At 42.4% G+C, this 23,001-nt stretch overlaps 1 protein-coding gene across 1 annotated transcript; it reads left to right on the top strand.

The window, feature by feature from the left end:
• Positions 1-319: 319 nt before the first annotated feature.
• Positions 320-1,870, top strand: LOC123988639. Its single transcript, XM_046289388.1, has one exon. The coding sequence runs from the start codon at positions 320-322 to the stop codon at positions 1,868-1,870; it is 1,551 nt and encodes a 516-aa protein (XP_046145344.1).
• The last annotated feature ends 21,131 nt before the right edge of the window (positions 1,871-23,001 follow it).

The raw sequence follows: 23,001 nt of genomic DNA, 5'->3' as shown, positions 1-23,001 counted from the left end.
CAAGACTCCGTGGAAGGGTCGACTGATGCATTGCGATTTATTTGTACATTTTCTTTACAGGAGCGGCTCGAATAATCAATGTACCAGCGTTAATGATTTTTCGTTTCCTTCATGTTAATTTCGCGAATATTATCTATGTATCTTGCGTCCTTTATAGCCGAACACGATGACGACATATCGAGCCAGGAAGGAGGAAAACCAGGGAAGGCGCGTTTTCGTGGCCAACTTGGCCCCGTTTACGCGAAAAAACCTGCTGATGAGGATTTTCAAGGACTATCATCCGGAGCATGCGGTTATTATCCGTAAGCCGACCGGAACGATGGCGTTTGTGACCTTCCCATCCTGCGAGGAAGCTATGGCGGCCATCCGATGGGCTAAGGATACCTGCCCGACGCTGCATAAGCGGAAACTGACGGTGAAGGAGGCAGATCCATGGCACGAAGCGAACTTGCTGCAGCCAAGGCCGCGGCCAGATCCGTTTCCGGGTTGGGAGCGCCCTTACTCCCCTCCGTTGCCGACGGAGGTAGTAACCCGCATCGCTCGCTTCCTCCAGTTCAAGGATCGTGCACGCATGGAGTGTGTGTGCCGGGGTTGGAGAGCAGGAGCTCTCGCCTCGTATTCGACCATCCACGATTTTGACCTGCAGGATTGGCGCTGGCCCGAATATCAATTTGGTAGGCGAATGACGACCGACACCTTCTATTGGGCTATCAAAAGGATGGGCCCCTATATCGACAGCCTACGCCTATTCGATCGAGCGGTGACTGGCAACCTTAGCCCCCAGGCACTTGCTATCGCTGTAAGAGGTTGCCCCTTCTTAACAAACGTCGATTTATCCGGAGCAACGATCCGTCCTCCCGCGATACGCGACTTAATTCCGATAGCCGCGAACTTGCGAAGGATTTCTTTGGGACCCTGTCATGGACGCTTGGATCCGGAGTTGACGGGGTTGCTTGGAGCGGCGACGCAGCTCCTGGATTTCGAGGCGAAAGCAACGGAGTTCCGGGGGAAGTCGTTGCTTCAGGTGACCCCGGCACTCAGGACCTTGCGGCTCTGCCAGTGTCCGTCGGTGCTTCCGACGCCGTTAGCAGGCGCATTAGGTCGATTAAGCGCTCTCGCCGCTCTCGAGCTCTCCCACTGCGACGGACTGACATCAGAAGAGCCATTGCATCAGCTTGTTGCAAATCAGGCTCTCCACACCACCTTGGAGGACCTAAGGATCATTGGAATAAGTTTCGATCCTATTATGTTAGATCCGGAGCTAGAGGATATCGAGGTGCCGGAAGACCTACAAGCACCGTACGTAGAGCTGAACATAGGACCAGCGAATGCGGGAACTTCGTTAGCGGAGGCGTTCACTCGTCTCCATACCCTGCATCTGCGTTTCTGCGGTTGGGTGTCGAATTCCCTACTAGTCCAAATTGGGGAACACTTGAAAGAACTTGAGCGATTGGATCTGTCAGGTTGCTCTAATATACGCGGGCAGTTCGCCCTGGAAGAACTGGCGACGTTACATAAACTGAGGGAAATACATTTGTGCAATCTGCACCCTTCGGTAGGCATTCAACCCCTAGGGTCAATAAGGACCTTGCAGGAGGTCCAGTGTAGGGACTCCTCTGGAATAACCGATGAAGATGTGTGCCAAGTGGTAAGGGGTTGCCCGGCTCTTACGCGCCTTAACGTCGAAGGTTGCCAGGGGGTGACGCAACAAACCGTTGTAGGCGCTACCGAAATAGTACGCCGAGAAGGAAGATCCGCTGTGTTGAGCTTGTGGGTGGGCGAAACGGGCGCTGATCGATTCGCGAGGGTCCGACAATCCCTATTGCTTCGGGTTTTCTTCGATCGGGCGTATCAGCCTATTTTAGCGTAAACGCGGGAGGGCGGACGCGTCGCGTTACCACCACGCGTACGCACCCCCACATTGCCGGGGACGGCAATGATTCTAAGGGGGGGGTATTGTTACGTCCGGGCTGGATTTTCACCAACCCGACCTTGCGTTCCTCATCGGGTGCGTAGCACTTGAAAGTATTCCACGTGAGGGATGCAAGGAAGGGTCTGATTTTTCTAAATTTTTCCGTTTCTGTTCGCGCTCCTCCGATCTCGTGCTTCTTCGTCGGGTGCGTATGCACGTGAAGGTATTCCACACGAGAACACGAGAGAGGAGTTTGAGATTTAAATTGACCTTTCTTTTCCTTTTTACTCTTTTATTTCATTTCAATAGCTACTTTCCAGTATACCTAATTTGTGTGCCTCGGCAGTGCGACGCACTTGGAAGTATCCCAGGCGAGGAACACAAAGAAGGCTATATTTGGCTCTTTCAAATAATATAAACTAATCTTCCTTGGGACGATTGCCGTTGGAACTACGTTGAAAATGTACCGAAATTCGAAACCGTTGAGGTCAAGGAGAGGTATCATAAACATCCTTCACCGCGCGGTTAAGCAGTGCGACGCACATGGAGGAATCCCAGCTTAACTGCGCAGAATAAAGAAAACGCGATTTTCGCCCCATTTTACAAGCGGATACCTCTCATACCTGTAAAGCATGCGTCAGCCGTCCCTTCCATGGGAAAATGAGTGTCATAAAGGATGAGAGTGATTTGTTTGAAATGTTATAAAATGATCTGAATGGAATGAAAAGCGAGGTTTGCGTGACAACCACTGAGAGGTTGAAACGTCGACGAACGTTTAGGAACGTTCGAGACAACGGTCGACGGGGATCGTAAACGCGTATTGTCACAAATAGGCAACAAAAACTGCCAAGCAATGTTCTGGAACGAATTCCAAGAACATGTTAACGGATATATGTATATTATTCGATATGCGTGAGCTTATGAAAACGCGAATAAAATGTTCGCGAAACTAATTGAAATTAAAACATCAATCTCTTTGTCACGGAAGCCGGGAAACGCGTGTAATAAAACAAACATCGATTATAGAAATACCTCGAATGAATCAAAAAGCCCTAATACTATTATTACGAATATTATTGCGAATATTATAGTAATTGACATAAATAAAATGTTAATCGACACCAGAGATTCGTTTGTACCGACTTCGTTAATTAATTGAAAGCGAATAAGATTAAATTAAAGCATTTGGAAGATTCTAGAAGACATAGAAATTGCGACGCACTAAATTCATGAAGCGCTGTAGGGGTAAAAGAGAAAGATGGTCAACTATTAGACAGAGTCAGAGGAAGGTCAGGGAGGGATGAGAACTCGGGAAACGCGCCTAGACGAAACCAATACGCGCGGGCTCTCCCCTTCGACACGTACCCGATTTGCCAAATGATGTCCCCACTTTGGGCCCATGATCGCGGGTCGAACCCTGAGATACGATCGCTTGACTGAGGCAAATCACTCTTCGTCGAAGAATCGCAAGGTGTGTGACGGGGAGCCCGTGTCCGCGTAGAGACAGAGTTGTCTACGGTATCGCGAAATCTGATTGCTCGGCAAAGTTCCTCCGTGTAACGAGGCAGAGTGTCGGGAGAGTTTCAATTCGCGGTTATCGTGTCAAAGACTCATACGGATACGTAAAATCTTTTCACACTTTTCAATTATCTATCTTTTCTCTTTCATTTTAAATCGTCCGAAAATTAATTATATTCCTTTTCCGCGCCGTATTGTTTTCTGTCAATCGTATTTCGTAAGCCGTAACGCCGTAACGAAGGCTCAAACGCGAACGCGTAGTGCGTGTGCAATTGGTTCTCATCCTCTCTTCGATTTTCCAGATTTCAGACCATCATCAGAGTATTAAAAACCCAAACTTATTGCAAATATTGTATTACATCGAATTGGTGAGTTGCACATTTTATATCTTCGTTAACACAACGAATCTGGTGTCGAGTGAGGGCAAAACGGCAATCTGAGGGACAGTTAGTCGCGGAAGTATCCAACTAGATTGTTCCGTTCAAAATACGAGGTAATCAATAAAATCATTTTTCGTTTACACGAGCGTGAAGACGGCCCACGAGACTGTTAGTCCTGGAAGTATCCTACTGGGACCGTCCTTTTTCGGATCGTAGAAAAATATAAACAAAACACCGAAGTTCGAATCGTGATTTTTTTAAAGTCAACAGTTTTGTCAATTTTCTGTTAAAGCTTCATTTCAAGTAACTACATTGATCTAATATTCATTCTAACCTGTTATTTTCTAATTCTCTATTCATATATTTCATACAGCTCGTACACATTGTAAAATAACTATTTTTGTTGTAATTATTTTCTTACAATTATACACATCTTACCCATATTTAAATTTTTAATCATTCGCATTCAAACACCCCTAACATTTCCTTATTAATACGTCTACCTTCCTGCACGAATTCACACGAGGGGCCCGTATGGGACTAGAGCATTGACGAACTCAATACAACAACTTCTGAATCTTATTATAAAAATTAAACGATTCTTTTTAATTGTTCCGATCGTTAACGACCTAACATCGTCGAGCGCGATCGGGACTGGTGGCAGCGAAAATACCGTCCTGATCCGTATCAATCATCAAATTTTCTAATTCAATAAATCTTCTTTCTTTCTTTCTTTTTTTTCTCCTTTTATATTTTGTACGTCGCGCGCCGTAACTCGCTCGCGACGTAACAGGGGTCCTTCGTTGGCAAAATAAATCCTTCGCGAAAAACCTCCTTGTGTTCGTCATCGGCTGCGAACAGTCTACTCCTGCAGTCAGTGCAAGAGGCTGCAGGTCTCATTCTGCATAGCATTTTTTTGCATATAATGCAGTGGATGTAATTTATATTTGTATTTTTTGACACGTGGTTGTGCCACCCCATAAAGAACCACATGTCCTTTGCTTCCGGGACCATCATGAATGCACAATCAATGCATGTTCGGCCAATACTTTGCGCCAAATTATTATTAAAAACCGGGCCTATGTCACGGATACATACGGCGTCCAGAATATATTGTCCAATTTCTTCAAACTACAATAAAAACAAATTGTCTTATTTCTGTGATAACTTATATTAAAATATACATTCTACCTCATTCAGATCCATTTTTGTTTAAATTCTTCTTCTTTCCTTTCTTATTTTCTTTAATAGCGTTTTTTTTTGTGCACTTGTACCTTGTGTTCTTTACGCTTCTTAGCAATATGGCGGTAGCTTTAAAATTTTGCATGTGCGCATGCGCATGTTCCGAAAATCATATAGATTGCCATATCGATTTTTATTTTTGATCAATGTTGTAGATTGGTCGATAGGCCCTCTTTAGTCGATCCTTGTGAACTATCCTAGTCTTTTTGGGACCTATTTGTAATTCTATGTTATTCTTTTCTATGTTTCTTAAAACTTTGTACGGTCCTGTATATTCTTTTTGTAGTTTACTTCTTCTTGGTGGATTTAATAACATGACTTCTTCTCCTGTTTCATAATTAATTGGTCGTATCTTTTTATCATAATAGTATTTCTGTCTGTATTTTGATTGTTCTAGATTTAATTTTGCTGTTTGTCTAATTTTATGTAAATTTTGTAATAGTTTATCTACATAATCTGGATATGTGTCTAATGTGTCAGTTGGTGTGAATTTTGAAGGTAATCTTGCTTTTTTTCCGTATACTAGTTCATGAGGTGTGAATTTTGTCCCCTCATGAACACTTGTGTTGTATGAAAACATTGCTTGTTGTAGCCATTCGTCCCAGTGTTCTTGTTTGGATATATAGTGTTTCAAGTATTCAATTAGAACGTGATGGCTTCTTTCCAGGGACCCGTTTGACTGAGGATGGAAGGATGATGTACGGTACGTCTGGATGTGGAAGATTTTAGCTAGCTTCTTAATAAGTGAGGATGTGAAGCATGTTCCCTGATCGGTGAGGATAGCTTTAGGACTGCCGAATTGGCATATAAATGAATTGGTGAATGTTCTTGCGACGTCCTCTGATGTAGCTGACACAAGTGGAACCGCGACGGAGTACTTGGTCAAGTTGTCCTGTATGGTGAGGATGTAACTGTATCCTTTTTGCGTCATAGGTAAGGGTCCAAGAATATCTAAGGACACCTTATCGAATGCGTCTGAAGGAGTGTCTGTGATAACCATAGGCTCCTTATTCTTCATCCTTACTAGCTTGGTTCTTTGGCAGCTGATGCATGATCTGATATAATCGGTAATTTCTCTTTTCATGTTTTTCCAATAATACTTGTTCCTGATCCTGAGGTAAGTTTTTCTAATTCCTTTGTGTCCTGCAACTGTGCTTTCATGATTTTCTTTAATTATACTTCTTCTTTCATCCTTAGGTGGAGTTTGGATTGTTCCTTTGCAGATGATGATGTTGATGTTTGAATCTGCAAAGATTACTTGAAGAATTGCTCTTAATCCTTGCTTGTCTGGCATGCTGCATTCCTGGATTCCTTTTTGAATTAACATGTGACGAAGAGTTTTAATTTTCTGTGGTAATGTTTCTTTATAATCTATTAATATTCCAAAAATTAATTTATTTTTAATTTTATATTCTGTGATATTGTCTTGTGGTTTAGAAATTTTAATCTTTTCTTTTTCTATTAACTGTTTTGATTGGTAATCTTCAGGTTGTCCTTCTTTGTTAATGAATACTACTACTGTACCTCTTTTCATCCATAACTGGTCCTCAGTTTCCTCTATTTTGAATATGACTGGTTTATTGCTAATTATTTTTGGTTTAATTTGTTTCATTGTAGATGGTTGTTCGGTTTTTCCTTTTTTAATTTTGATAGGTGTGATAGGAGCTGATAATGTGTCACTTGAGGTTTCTTTTTCTACCTTCTTTTTAATTATAGGAGATCTTTCTCTTGTGCTTGAAGAGGAATCGATTCTGGGTGGCTCTCTGAAGATATGTTTAGGTAATATCGTTTCTTCATTATAGTCTTCGATTTCGTCTCCAATTATTACAGGTTCTTGAGTTATAGGTCGTTTCTGTGGGATGATGTATTTCTTTTCTTGCGGTGGTTGATGTATTTCCACAGTGACTTGTTGTTCATTAGGTTTTCTTTTCTTCTTGATTTCTTCAGAAGAGTATGTTTTTATTCGTTTTCTTGGTTTCGATTTTGGTGGTTCTTCAGATACATCAGTATCGTAATATTGAGATTCATCTGAACTTGTATAGTCTTCTTTTATCCTTTTTCTTGCTGCTTTTCCTTCTTGAGATGGGCTTCTTTCTCGTATTTTATCCTTTCGGTACCTTTTTCTTACTTCGACATCTGTGGAGTCATCTCATGGTCGTGTTAAATGTTTGTGGCTGATTTTCCTCTTTTTAATTTCTCGTGAACTTGACGAGGTTGTTGGCCTTGGTCTTCTTGGATACTGATGCCATTCTTTCTTCTTTTTATGATTTTCAGACTCAGTTGTAGTTGTTGATCTAGGTCTGGTTGGATATTGATGTGCTTCTTTTTTCCTTTTAAATTCCCTAGATTCTGACGTCGTTGTTTGCCTAGGGCGAGTGGGATATTGATGCCACTCCTTCCTCTTTTTGTGCTTGCCTGATTCTGAGGTGGTTGTTGTTTGTCTGGGGCGAGTGGGATATTGGAGCCACTCTTTCCTTTTCTTACGCTTCTTCTTTGACCCAGACGTAGATGAGTGCAGCCTTTTTGCATTTATTTGTAGAGCGTTTATATCTTCGACAGGATTTCTAGATAGAGCATCAGCGTTCATGTTTTGTCTCCCTGGTTTGTATTTAATTTCGTAATCGTATTCGCTTAATCTCAGTTTCCATCTCATGAGTCTTGATGTTGGATCTGAGAGACTGTTTAACCAGATTAAAGGTTTGTGATCTGTGATTAAATAGAATTTTCTGCCGAAAATATATGGTCTGAAATGATTTATTGCGAATATTACAGCAAGTAATTCCCTTTCTGTTGCAGAATATTGTGTTTCCGGCTTATTCATTACTCTTGATGCGTATGCTACTGGCTGATCTTTTCCTATCTCTCCTTGACTTAGGACCGCTCCTACTGCTGTTCCGGATGCGTCAGTGGTTATATTAAATGGTCTCTCAAAGTCAGGATATTGTAGGATTGGCTCTTCGCATAGCACGTTTCTTAAGAATTCGAAAGCTTGCTGCTGTTGGTTAGACCATTCGAATTTTTGCTCCTTCTTCGTCAAGTCAGATAATGGTTTAGCTATTTTAGAGAAGTCTTTAATGAAACGTCTATAATATCCGCACAATCCTAGGAACTGTCTGATATTTTTGACAGTCTTCGGAACTGGGAATTTTTGGACCGCTTCAACCTTTGCTGGGTCAGGTTTTACACCGTCTTCTGTAATTATATGACCCAGGTATGCCACTTCTTTCTTTAAAAATTGGCATTTGTCGGGTTGCAAGCATAAATTTGCTTCTCTAAGTTTCATCATCATTCTGTTGACTTTTATCTCATGTTCTTTTAGCGAGCTTGCATAAATTACGATATCATCGATAAACACGAATAATTCCAGTCCTTGTAGTCCGTCTAAAACATTGTTCATCAGGCGTTGGAACGTGGCTGCAGCATTTTTTAAACCAAAAGGCATTCTATTGAATTCGAAATGCCCGAATGGTGTTGAGAATGCTGTCTTATGCTTATCTTCTGGATGCATCGGTGTTTGATGAAAGCTAGATTTTAAATCAAACACGGAGAAGTATTTTGCGCTTCCCACTTGATCCAGGATATCGGTGATGTTGGGTAGCGGATAGGCATCGCTGATCGTTTTTCATTTAATTTTCTAAAATCAATTACTAATCTCTAGCATTTATTTCCTTGTGAATCTTGTTTCTTTGGTACTATCCACAAGGGGGAGTTAAATGGTGATGATGAATGTTTAATGATTCCTTTTTCCAGGAGATCATTTACTTGGTGATTGATTTCATCTTTCAACGCATGAGGATATCTGTATTGTTTAACATTTACAGGCACCTCATCCGTCGTGATGATCCTGTGGTAGATTTTATTTGTTGCTGGAAGTTTATCTCCGTCTATATAAAATCTGTCAGCGTGCTCTCTTACTATATCCTCTACATTGGTGAGTTCTTCTTGATTTAAATGACCTGTTTGTAATATTTCAAGAATTTGCTGAGCTCTTTTAGGTTCTTGATGGGTTGTTTCTTCGTTCTGTGGTGCCTCTTCATACTGTTGCAGCTCTACTGCTGGCATTTCAATTTCGATGTCTTCTGCTCCAACGTTGATTGCGTATAGGAACGCTATACCATCTCGATTAGTAACTACAGCGTTTCCCATATATATTTGTGGGTGAAGTTGTAATTTTGGGACAAAACCAGTTTTGATTTCAGTGTTTGATACTCTTATAGGTATCATGGTTTTTGTCCTGGATGGTATTACCACTGCTGGTTGCTTGAACGGTATTATATTGTTATTTATGACTAGTATAGACTTGGCGTAATTGATGCTGGCTCCACTGCTTTTAAAATACTCTGTTCCTAAAATTCCGTCTTGTTCTATTGGTAGTTCTTCGATGATGTGGAATATGGATTCAGTTTCCAATATCTTTACTTTGATGTATCCTGTTGTATAAATAGAGCTTTTAGTGATTCCATTTAATTGAAAAATTACATCTGTTTTTTGTAATAATTTCGTTTGATATTGCTCGTTTTTTAATTATATTAATGTCTGATCCTGTGTCGACCATGAATAATGCTTTTTGATCACTGAAGCTTTCGCTTAATAGTTCGACACTAGGAGACTTACATATTTCTCCTAAGTTTAGGTACAAGTTTGCCTTTTTACGTACCTGTTGTACTTGAGGAGTTTGTTGGAGTCTTTGGTTTCTGTTGCGTTCTTGATATGCCTTTTTCCGGCATTCCTGAATTGTATGGCCAATGTTTTGGCAGAATTCACAAATTGTAGGTCTTGCTCGTGTCCAATTTTGACCTTGTCTTTGCGTAGGCTGGTTTCTATAGGTTTGAGCTGGCTGCACAAAGTCCTGGGGGACCCCTGGTCTTGGTGGTTGGTCCTTAAACCAGCAAGTTTCCAAGGTGTGCCCGGACCTTTGGCAGTGTTGGCAGTGTTTTGCTGGCCAGCGGGCCCTCGACATTGATTGTCTTTGGAACCGCTGACTGCAGCATACACTGGCGTTATGCCCGTATCCATAGCAGTTGTCGCATTGTTCGGCCGTAGTGAATCCCTGTGATAACTTAGCTTTGGTCTGGCTTTCTAAATTCTCTGCCTCGGCTACAATTGCTGCACTGATTGCTTCGTCAAGGCTGTTGAAGTTCTGATTTTTCATTCGGTTATATACTTCCTGTTTTAAACCGGTGAGGAAAGCTTTAATTGTATTAGTTTCCGACGATCGGTTGTATCCTTCGATGTTATCTGGGAATTCTAATTCGTTGCAGCTTTTAATTTGTAGTAGAAGTCCTGAGACGCGGCTGCCGTAGTCCACGACTGCCTCAGTTGGACCCTGTGCGATCCTTGCCATGTCGCCGCATAGCTGCATCGAAGTGAAGAGTGGTGCGAACCGTGATTTTATTACGGCAATCAGTTCCTCGATGGTGTCGTAGTCTCCGTTTAGTACCACTCTTGCTGCTTGTCCGTAGAATTTGTTCTTGATTAATTGTACCAATCCATACTCAGCATTCGGAGAGATTATATTCTTCGCTTTGAAACAGCTCTTTGCAAACTGATAGACTGGTATGTTGCGGCCGTTGAATGCTGGTACGATGTCTGCTGCATCGCGAATACTGATCGGTCGGCTTCCTTCAGTCGATCCGTTGGCTGATCCGCTGGCTGATGCGCTGGCTGGTTGATCGGCTATTCCGTTTGGCATCTTGATTCTTGCTTATTAATATAGTATATATGTATGTGTATATGTATTATATATTTGTTTTTTTTTTATTTTCTCCCTTTTTTTTTATTATTCTTGTATTTTACTTTTTATTTGTATTTGTCTGTTTCTAGGCTAACCATTAATGTCCGCAGAGATACGATTTCTCCTTACCACTCGAACAATCCCACCGCTGTCACCAAATTTTTATATACTATCTCTACGTGTAACGACCCAGAATGAGTACGTTACTGCACCGACTTGTAGGGAGAGCGGTTCCCTTAGAAGGCGACTCGTAATCAATGTGTTAAGGATTATAGGTTCGTGTGGTGTGCGGTTAAGGAGTGAAATCCAAACACTAATGTGCTAGAAACTGAATGAAAATTTGTTTATTCAAGAATAAAAGGTAAGTGAATATTGAAATATAATACAAAATCGCTAGTATCACAATAAGTGCGGCTAGAAATAGGAATACAATAAGAGATTATAATACGTTCGCCCTAGATTGGGAATACAATTGAAAAATATGTAATTAGTAATTAATATATGTAAGTAAAAATTAATAATTGTAATTAATCGATAGCGCTAACGCGAATGCGGCGTGGTCTTCTTATACAGTCAACACTCTGTTTGTTTTCAACAATAATTATGGAAATTAAACTCCAGAGGTTTGTGCTAGACTATTGGAATCAAGTTAACCCTTCCTACAGGTCGCAATCGGTTTCTGGTTATACCAGAGCCGTGTTAGACGCAGGCCGTTCAAGGAGCTCCGCTCCTCGCTAGCTCTTTATACTTGAGTGTTGGCTTAGCGTAACACCTGTGTAACACGTTGCGCACCGCGAATAGGAGGTCCACTGATCCGTAGTCCTGCACGCCACCAGTGGAATAGTAGGAATTAGCTGTAGCTCGCGCTCTATCGCTGCCTAGACAGTTCAGCGCAAGCTCTTCTCTACTGATCAGAGTGTTGTCTGTTTCAGACCGAGGTCTGAGAAGATCTGCACTGAAACTGTGCGAAACGCCTCTATTTATACTCAGATTTTGCTGAGTCGGCACCTTTTTTCCGCATAGAGTTCTTGGGGTAGCTGGGTTTTTCCCGTCACGTGGTGGTCCAGCATCCCCACTCTAGAATACTACCCCACCGTATGGTTACTGGGGTTGCGCTCGCGCGTACGCGGTCGGACGTCGATAATTTATCGGTAAACTGTTTTACCGTCCGACTTATCGACTAAACTTTTATCGATGTATTTAACAAACTCGGTTATCGACGAAATGAAAATGTTTATTACAAAAATTTATACATTAAATATTAACAATAAAAATAAAATAAAATACTTTGTATGGAATATAAAAATTAGTTATAATAAAGAAATGAAATCAAAAAGATATTGCGTTTGTTATCGGGTCGTTACACAACGGTCAATGTGTTCATACCATTCATGAGTTTTCACCGTGCGTGCCACCAGGATATAAAATTTCGGAAAGTCCTACGAACGTCATTTATCATCCAGTTATCGTGAGAACCATTGAAGTAGTTGTTCTATGCGGATTCTAAATCACTGGCGTCAGCATTTTTTGTAATTTGACACCACACCGTCAGCAGAAATATGATACCCCCCCACTCCGACAACATCCACCCCTCTCCCCACCCTATGACCTTGAACTGAAATTTGACACCACCGTCAGCAGAAATATGATCCCCCTCCCCCGTCCCACACCCCATAACCACCCCTCGGCAGAAATAACCACCCTGTGACAACCCCCGCCCTATAACCACCCCCTCAGCAGAGATACCCACCCTATAACCACCCACTCAGCAGAAATACCCACCCTATGACAACCCCCGCCCTATAACCACCCCCACAGCAGAAATACCCACCCTATGACAACCCCCGCCCTATAACTACCCCCTTAGCAGAAATATCCCCCTCTCCCCTCCCCCTCCCCTCTCCCATGACCTTGAACTGAAATTTGACGCCATCAGCAAAAATATGATACGTCCTGACCTTGAACTATGACGGTGTGGTATGATACCCCCCACTCCGACAATATCCACCCCTCTCCCCACCCTATGACCTTGAACTGAAATTTGACACCACCGTCAGCAGAAATATGATACCCCCCCACCCCGACAATATCCACCCCTCTCCCCAACCTATGACCTTGAACTGAAATTTGACATCGTCAGCAGAAATATAACACCCTACCCCCACCCTCCATGACCTTGAACTGTTTGTTCTTATCGGAAGGTCACTTTTTCTACGTCTTGAAAATGATTTTTTCTACGTCTTGGAAATGAGTTTTTTGCTGACGCAGCAAATCTGACACTGCAATTCGTGACTATAGAAGGTAGGGGGTTTGCTAAAGTTTCAAGCATACACAAAACCAAATTGACCATCACCGCAAGCGCATCGTTCGCGAGATTGTATTGTGAAAAGTGAAATATGTATTCTCAAAGTTTCAAAGAGTTTTTTTGCCAAAGGAAGCGCCCCGCAAGTTCTACTCAAGAAGAAGAGGCACGCAAAAAAATGACAAAACATCAGGACGACGTGAAGTAAGTGTTCGAAACACATTTCATTTAACGCTGCTGGTATTTATTTGTTCCAATAACATATTTAAACGGTATTTATTTGTTCTAGAATCGCACCACAATTATCATGTCGAATTTTGGGTCGAAAATATCCATTGACGGATTCCTGTACAAAGCATTTGGAAATCGGCATAAATATACTTGGCGACAATTTCTACCCGCAACTCATATTATCAGACAGCCGAAACAACCGCCTGGAGCTGAGCATAGTCACGTGGTCGCTGATTGTAGCCGAAGCGGACAACGTATGCAGCTTCTTTGACGATTCAAAAGATACACGCGACAATATTAATTTTAATGATATAAGTGTTGAATTTGGAGTGCTATATGGCGTAAAAGTAATTAAATTGATTAGCAATGATATATGTATGTGCATGATGAAAAAAACATTTGAGAAAATGGTAATTTTAAATGATTGTATAATTGAAATGTATAATGCATTATATGATAAACTGTATTCGGTGGAACAAAAATTTAAAGAGTTTGTTGCATTAGTTCGGGGATACGGAGATGTAAAAGTGCGTGCAGAGGTTGTGCAGCATATCAAAGAAACTGATATTTATGATCCAAATTCAATTATCGATTGCGAATTAGTAGCTTTAGGTATTCAGGCAATAATAACAGCTGCATCAGCAGCATCTTAACAGAGAAAAAAGGATTATGTTACAAATTATGTTAGAAATTATACTTTAATAAATCATAATGTATTCCATCATTTGCAACTTCTCTCTCTACCTATATAAACCCAAACATCCCAGGAAAAAATTTCACTTCCTATACGATAGCCGTACGATGTGCATATGCAAATTTGATCTTCGAATTAGCACAAAAAGAATTCGCACCAGATTGGAAAATACTTTTGTCTGCGCGCGTTGCTGGAATATTGTTAGCCAAAGAGTTAGCCAAAGAAGAAAGTAATGGCACCGCGGAAAAGTAACAAGAAGAAGAAGACGAAGTCGCGCAAACTTCCAGTTGCAAAACGTGGGGGATTTCTTCCAGCACTTGTACCTATTTTTGCAGGCCTTGCAGCTTTGGGCACGGTGGCTGGCGGTGCAGCAGGTATCGCTAAGGCAGTCAACGATGCATCTGCAGCACGGAAAACATTAGAGGAAGTGAAACGGCACAATCGTGTTATGGAAGGACATGGACTTTACCTTGCACCATATAAACGGGGAAAAGGAATTAAAGAAAAAAAAAGAAGCGCTTCGGCAAATTGTAACGCTTCCAAAGGGCGCAATGACAAATGTACAGTTATATAACTTTGCACGAAAGTTGAACTTTCCATATTTTCGAGGTGTTTTCATGCGTACAAATTTACCCTCTAAATCGTTCTTAAAAGAATGCGGTATCGTGAATATAGATAAATCGGAAGGTCCTGGTACACACTGGGTAGCTTACGTAAAGCGGGGTAATTGTGTTAAATATTTCGATTCTTTTGGAAATCTGAGACCACCGACACAGTTAATAAACTACTTCGAAAAGCATGTAACGATTTTATACAATCACACGCAGTATCAAAAATTCAATACGAGTGTATGTGGACAACTCTGCTTGCATTTTTTAGCTGGAAATGTATAAAATAGTTTCAATGCACATAGTCTTCACAGTTGCAAAGATGTCGTTGACGTTTACGTTAAGCGGAAAAAATTCTGTGCTTAGCACTGATTACTTTCCACCTATAGATTTGAAGGATGATAATTACGAACTCGGACTCGTTGATTTTCAAGCTTTCAACACAATACCAAACGTTGACTTTACAAACAATAAATTTTACTTTGATGCCGATGGTGAGATCACGATACCGGATAGTTCGTATGAACTCGAAGCGCTAAATAAATACTTGCAAGAGAAAATAATGGACAAGACAAAAATCATTTTATTTCGTACAAATAACAGCACTTTGAAAAGTGAAATATATAGTGATTATACAATCGATTTTACCAAACCAAATAATATAGGATCGCTTCTCGGGTTTTCTACATATCGCATATTACCGCCGGGGCAATGGCACGAGTCGGATATACCCGTAAATATTATGAAAGTAAATGTGCTGAGGATCGAATGTAATATTACGACTGGCGTGTATAGCAACGGTCAATGTGTTCATACCATTCATGAGTTTTCACCGCGCGTGCCACCAGGATATAAAATTTCGGCAAGTCCTACGAACGTCATTTATCTTCCAGTAATCGTGAGAGCCATTGGTCACCTTAGTATACGCATTACCGATCAAAACGATAATCTGATAAATTTCCGTGGAGAAGAATTGACAGTGAGGCTTCATATTAGGCGGTGTAAAAAATAACATGAATATAAACATAATAATCAATGGCCTGTTGAACGGCACGAACGGCTCGAACGGCCAGCGAACGGTTCGAACGGCTCGAACGGCTCGAACGGCTCGAACGGCTTTCCGTTGAACGGCTCGAACGGCTCGAACGGCTCGAACGGCCCGTTGAACGGCTCGAACGGCCCGTTGAACGGCTCGAACGGCTCGAACGGCTCGAACGGCCCGTTGAACGGCTCGAACGGCCCGTTGAACGGCTCGAACGGCTTTCCGTTGAACGGCTCGAACGGCTCGAACGGCCCGCCGAACGGCTCGAACGGCCCGCTGAACGGCTCGAACGGCTCGTTGAACGGCTCGAACGGCTTTCCGTTGAACGGCTCGAACGGCTCGAACGGCCCGCTGAACGGCTCGAACGGCTTTCCGTTGAACGGCTCGAACGGCCCGTTGAACGGCTCGAACGGCCCGTTGAACGGCTCGAACGGCTCGAACGGCCCGTTGAACGGCTCGAACGGCTCGTTGAACGGCTCGAACGGCTTTCCGTTGAACGGCTCGAACGGCTCGAACGGCCCACCGAACGGCTCGAACGGCCCGCTGAACGGCTCGAACGGCTCGTTGAACGGCTCGAACGGCTCGTTGAACGGCTCGAACGGCCCGCTGAACGGCTCGAACGGCCCGCTGAACGGCTCGAACGGCTCGTTGAACGGCTCGAACGGCTCGAACGGCCCGTTGAACGGCTCGAACGGCTCGTTGAACGGCTCGAACGGCTTTCCGTTGAACGGCTCGAACGGCTCGAACGGCCCGTTGAACGGCTCGAACGGCTTTCCGTTGAACGGCTCGAACGGCTCGAACGGCTCGAACGGCCCGCTGAACGGCTCGAACGGCTCGTTGAACGGCTCGAACGGCTTTCCGTTGAACGGCTCGAACGGCTCGAACGGCTCGTTGAACGGCTCGAGCGGCCCGCTGAACGGCTCGAACGGCTCGTTGAACGGCTCGAACGGCTTTCCGTTGAACGGCTCGAACGGCTCGAACGGCCCACCGAACGGCTCGAACGGCCCGCTGAACGGCTCGAACGGCTCGTTGAACGGCTCGAACGGCTCGTTGAACGGCTCGAACGGCCCGCTGAACGGCTCGAACGGCTTTCCGTTGAACGGCTCGAACGGCTCGAACGGCCCGCCGAACGGCTCGAACGGCTCGAACGGCCCGTTGAACGGCTCGAACTGTCCGCTGAACAGCTCGAACGGCATGCTGGACATTTTACGGCAGCTGCAGTAAGGATAATGATGTAAAAACGATAACAATTACACAATCATTCAGTAGAGGGAATATATCCAAATCGGACACATCGCAAGAGCACATCGTCAAACGCTCCGACGACGCGGCCGTTTAATATACGTTATATCTCCGTTCATTTAATCGCCTTTCAAGAGAACAAGCACAACTTATGCTAAACATTACTAGAAATAATGCTGTTGTACACAGATGCTAAAACTCAACCGATCAACAATCCGCCGAATGCATTATTGAGCACCCCGTTGAACGAGTTGCTAAAAGGATCGTTAGAAAATGGATGGAACCAGAACTTCAATCACAAACGCACAAATTGTACTTGCAGCAGCAGCAATTACCACGGTTGCAGGAATAATAATCATGTATTAAACGGTGATGACTCTTTACAATCATTTAGTAAGGACAATATCTCCACACTGAACACATCGCAAGATTTGAGCGACAAAAACACGCAATTTCTGCAATCGTTGGGTTTTGTGATTAAGAAACGAAAATGATGGACCCATTGAACATTGCCAGTTTACCGATTTCTGACGATCGAATTACAAAGATCGAATTACATAGTTACAGCCCATACGCCAACACAACGTTCGGAAACAATGATGAAATACGAATTCCCATTCAACAACAAGATTTGTACACGTTTCCTAGTGAGAGTTACCTTTACGTCGAAGGAAAACTCATTCTCAACGATGAGAATGTTGCAGGAACTTCAGTTGGACTAGAAATGAATTGCGCAGCATTTATGTTTGATGAAATTCGATATGAATTAAACGGCGTGGAGATCGATCGTTGTAAAAACGTTGGAATAACAACTATGATAAAAAATGGAGTATCGTTGACAACGACAAAATCAAAAATGCTTGAAAACGCTGGTTGGATAGACATACCCAATGCAGGAGGCTACTTTGACTTTTGTGTTCCTCTAAATATGCTGCTCGGTTTCTGCGAAGATTACAAACGAATAGTGATTAATGCGCATCATGAATTGATTCTGATTCGATCGCGAGACGACAAAAATGCTGTTTATGGAACAGATGGTGCAAAATACACGCTGCAATTATATAAAGTACAGTGGAGGATGCCACATGTCACGCTCGAAGAAAAACACAAACTTTCATTGTTGCGTATCCTTGAAAACGGTCAAACGATAATTATGAGTTACCGTTCCTGGACTTATACGAGTATCCAATGTTACAAGCAACCACTAAACATACATGGAGCATTAAAGCAGCTACGCAATTAGAAAAACCGCGATATGTAATATTTGCATTACAAACGGATAAAAAAAATAAGCTCAATAGACATATCACCAAATTTGATGACTGCAAACTCACCAATTTTCGATTGTATTTAAATTCGGAATCATATCCGTATGACAATTTGAATCTTGACTTTAATAAAAATAGATACTCTGTCCTTTACGACATGTATGCAAAATTCAGAAAGTCATATTACGGAGCAATGTGCAGTAATAGTGATGACGGAGCTCTATACGATAAGATACTCTTTTTCGGCTACGGCCCATTCGTTGTCATTGATTGCTCGCATCAGAACGAATCGATAAAAAGCGCTACAATCGATGTAAGAATCGATTTTGAGTGTAGTGAAAACGTTCCTGAAAAAACTAGCGCTTACTGTTTGATCATTCACGATCGTATCGTACAGTACAATCCACTGACCAATGTAGTGCGCAAACTCTCTTAAGTGAAAGAGGGTTTATATGATCATTCCGCAGCAAAAGCGGTCATTTTTCGCCACAAATTCAACTAATCAAAATGAATGTACCAACATTCGTGGACATTCAAGGCTTCAAAAGCGATACGAACGAGTTTTTCGTAATGGAACTTGCCATCTTCCAGAATGGGAATCGTGTACAATGTTTCATATTTGCGCCACCATTTGCTAAGAAAAAATTGTTGACAGCTGAATTAAGACAAATAAAATGGTTGACGCAAAATCATCACGGTTTTGAATGGGACGATGGTACCGTGCCGTATTCACGCCTTCAAGAGTGTGCCGCTTCGTGTTTGAAAGATAGTATTCATGGATCCGTATACGACAAGGGCATTGAGAAAGAAAAATGGCTGAAGAAACTTTATCCTTCAGTCAGTCCAATCAATATAGAGGTTTTGAACAAAGATGACGATCTACCAAATTTGCCAACCAAGAGCCGGCATATTCAGGATGGCTGGATGGATAAACATATGGCATGCATCGCGCACAATGGGGCATGTGCTATGAGAAACGTATCGATATTGAAAGAATGGTGGTTAAAAAAAAGGATGGAGGAAGACGAAGAGCTGTGCATGGAACATTATAACCGGCCGGGGGATGACACGCACATAGATGGACCTCCACCGAAAAAGAAAAATTGTTACATTTGTCTTAAAACACGAAACATCTAATATCATTTATTAATTTTGTTCATTACTGTAAAATAATAAAATCTATTTAGTAAAAATATACTTTATGCGTCTTAATGTTGTTTTACCTAGAACGATTGTATGTGTATCGTTTGTGTTTCATATTCCAATGTAGGAGATACAAAAGGAATGATCTTCTATTTCAAAGACATGAGGGAGTAGGGCGAAATCCATGTTTACATGCAGACACGTGTTGATGTGCAATCTGGTACAGATAGAGAGCATCGTCGAGACAGACTTTTGGTCACGTTTTGCTTGGATGCCTCTTTGACGGCTTGCTGACGCGGTTAACATGAGGGGTAGGGTGAAATGTTTACAGGTAGACACGTGTCGAGTGCAATCTGATACAGATTGAGCGAGCATTGCCGAGACAGACTTTCGGTCACGTTGTTGCTTGGTTGCGTATTTGATGGCTCGATCACGAATTACATTCCGCGCGCCCGCCACCACCGCCCGCCCGCCGCCGCCGCCGCCCACCGCCGCCGCCGCCGCCGCCGCCGCCGCCGCCGCCGCGCCGCGGAGAAAAGGGTTAATCGCGGTTAAAGCGCGTTATCGCCGCGGAGAAAAAGGGTTAATCGCGGTTAAAGCTCGTCTACGGCCGCGGTTAAAGCGCGTTCACGACGCGGACAAGCAGCTTTTCCGCAACCTATAAAGAGGCTGAATCATTAAATATATGGTTATTATATAGACGATATGCGTTTCGCAAAGCAGCCCCTGTCTATCCTTATTCTCGATTTAGACGAGAGGACAACACGCATGGACGATCGTCGGCGACGACACGGGCCCCTCTTGCCGAATACGATACGTGGTATAATTTGCGGTCCATCGAACTGCGGTAAAACGAACGTCGTAATCAGTCTGATCGAGAGCCCGAACGGTGTAAGATTCAATAACGTATATGTATACTCAAAATCATTGCAACAACCAAAGTACAAATATCTCGAACGAATTTTGACAAACGTTCCTGAAATCGGATACTTTTCATTTTCAAATAATGCCGAAGTCGTGCCACCGAACGAGGCGCTGCCCGATTCGGTGTTTATATTCGATGACGTTGCGTGCGACAAGCAAGACGTGATAAGAGAATATTTTGCTATGGGAAGGCACTCGCGCGTGGACTGTTTTTATCTCTGTCAGACTTATGCGAGAATACCGAAACACCTAATTCGCGACAATGCCAACCTTTTGATCGTGTTCAAACAAGATGGCACGAATCTACACCACATTTATAATGATCATGTAAATACAGACATGTCGTACGAAAACTTTTGTAAATTGTGCGCGCAGTGTTGGGAACAGAAATATGGTTTCGTAATAATCGACAAGGACAGCTCGATGGAACATGGCCGTTACAGAAAAGGATTTAACGAATTTGCCGTTTTCTGAAACATTTAGTCCATCGATAGAACGCTTAGCGAGTAGACGTCTTCTCTTTGCAATGAATAATAGTAATATTAAAGAATCGAGTAAAGTTGCGAATGCTATAGCTAAAACAAGCGATGCTATACGCAAAAAACGCAGAGCTCTCAAATCGGAGAGCATCGACGAAGAGAGAGTCATCGAAAAACGATTGAGACCCGTGGTAGAACCGCTGGAACAAATTATCGAGAATATATCAGCGGTATCGCCACATTCAGACACGATCGATATAAAATCCGAGTCGACATTCCCAACCTTGAATATTAAAGAACCGCAAAAATTGACGTCAACTCCTTTTCTTAACCCTCAAAGCGCACAAACTGCAAGAGCGCGCATTTATTCCGAACCTGGTACATCTTCGAGTGAACAGACGGTGGATGTGACGAAAGATCGTGATGAATCGATACATGCCGTTGAAACGTACGGCGACAGCGACGAGAATCTTAATGTTTCTATACAGCGAATTTTGGACAAGCCTAGCGAAAACATACGTAGCCATTTCACGGAAAATTTGGGGCCGTTGGCAGCTAAATACATTCAATTACTCTTTACCGATCATGAGAAGAAGATAGATGACGTGTATGGAGTATATGTACAACGCAACAAATTAATGCTTGGAAGTTCAGTTTTCAACGTAAACAAAAACGACGATGTGATTATTAATGGGGTGAAGTACAGAGGAACAACTGGTTTGTACGAATTACTATTCATGAGAATGCCTGATGACACCTTGTTCAACGATGCTGATTTACACAAATACGCGGAAATATTAAAGTCGTCGAACGCTCATAGACGCAGCCATATCTCGTCAGGGTTTGTGAAAAGTAACAAGGGTTACAAGTATAAATATATCATTACAAAATTGCTTAAGAACGAGCGACGTGGAGGTAATCTGATACCGTTCGATATGGTGGCTAACGATAACGCGGTGGACTACGTGCACTGGAATGACCCAAACGAGCTCGTCGATAGATTACGTCTTCTCGTATCCTCGAAATCCGCAGGACATACGGGGCATGACAACGAGATCGTTTCTATAATCGAAGAACTTCGAGAAGCCGGCTTGATTATAAATTGACACGTTCGTAAAGCATAACGTTAGTTTACAAACATGAAGAAGGTGAAGAGCAATCATATCACGGACGAGAAGATACAGCTGGTCATCGAGTTGCATGCGCCAGCGAGACGTAACTTTAGACGTAGACGAGTCATTGTACGGGGTTACGATGATCTCTGGCAAGCGGATCTCGTAGAGATGCGACAGTATGCGCGAATCAACAATGGCCACAATTACATACTCACCGTTATCGATGTCTTATCTAAATACGCTTGGGCCGTAGCAGTGAAAGCGAAAAATGGAAAAAAACGTTACTGACGCATTTTTAAACGTTTTGAATGATGGAAGAAAACCAAAAAATCTTCAAACGGATAAGGGGAAGGAATTTTATAATGCAGAATTCCGAAATCTTATGAAAGAATACGATATAAATCATTACTCTACGCACAGTGTAATGAAAGCATCGATAATAGAACGTTGGAATAGGACGTTGAAAAGCGAAATGTGGAAAAAGTTCACGCTTAATGGAAGCTATGCGTGGACAACCGTCTTACCGACGCTGGTCTCAGATTATAACAATAGAAGGCATCGTACGATTAGAATGCATCCCGTCGACGTAACACCGGAACACGCGGACAAACTTTTATCGTCCGTATATTCTAACATAAAGATTGCAGCTCCGGCCAAGTACAAGGTCGGTGATCACGTGCGAGTTAGTAAATACAAAACCTTATTCGCAAAGGGTTATACACCGAATTGGACAACTGAAATTTTCACAATTATTAAAATTCAACAAACAAATCCTGTAACGTATCTCTTGCAAGATATGCAAAAACAACCGTTGGTTGGCGGGTTCTATGAATATGAGCTACAAAAAGTAAAAAATCACGATGTATACTTAGTGGAGAAGGTTCTACAACGAAAGGGGAATAAAGTTTTCGTCAAATGGTTGGGGTTTGATTCTACGCACAATTCATGGATAGGAGCGAATAATATTTTGTAATCTATATTTAAAAATGTTTGTAATTATACAGATTATATGAATAAATAATTTTTCGGCTTTATTCTGTGTTTACTTTTATAACAGGGAATGTTATTTTATAAATGAAGGAGATTGGTCTAAGAATAAAGTATATTGATAATTTTGAATACTTTTTAATACATAATACATAATACAATAACACATAATACAATAAT

This window comes from Osmia bicornis, unplaced genomic scaffold (assembly GCF_907164935.1).
Source record: "Osmia bicornis bicornis unplaced genomic scaffold, iOsmBic2.1, whole genome shotgun sequence".
Taxonomy (NCBI): Eukaryota; Metazoa; Arthropoda; class Insecta; order Hymenoptera; family Megachilidae; genus Osmia; species Osmia bicornis.
Note: the sequence above shows the minus strand (reverse complement) of the source record. Positions and strands in the feature narration are given on the sequence as shown.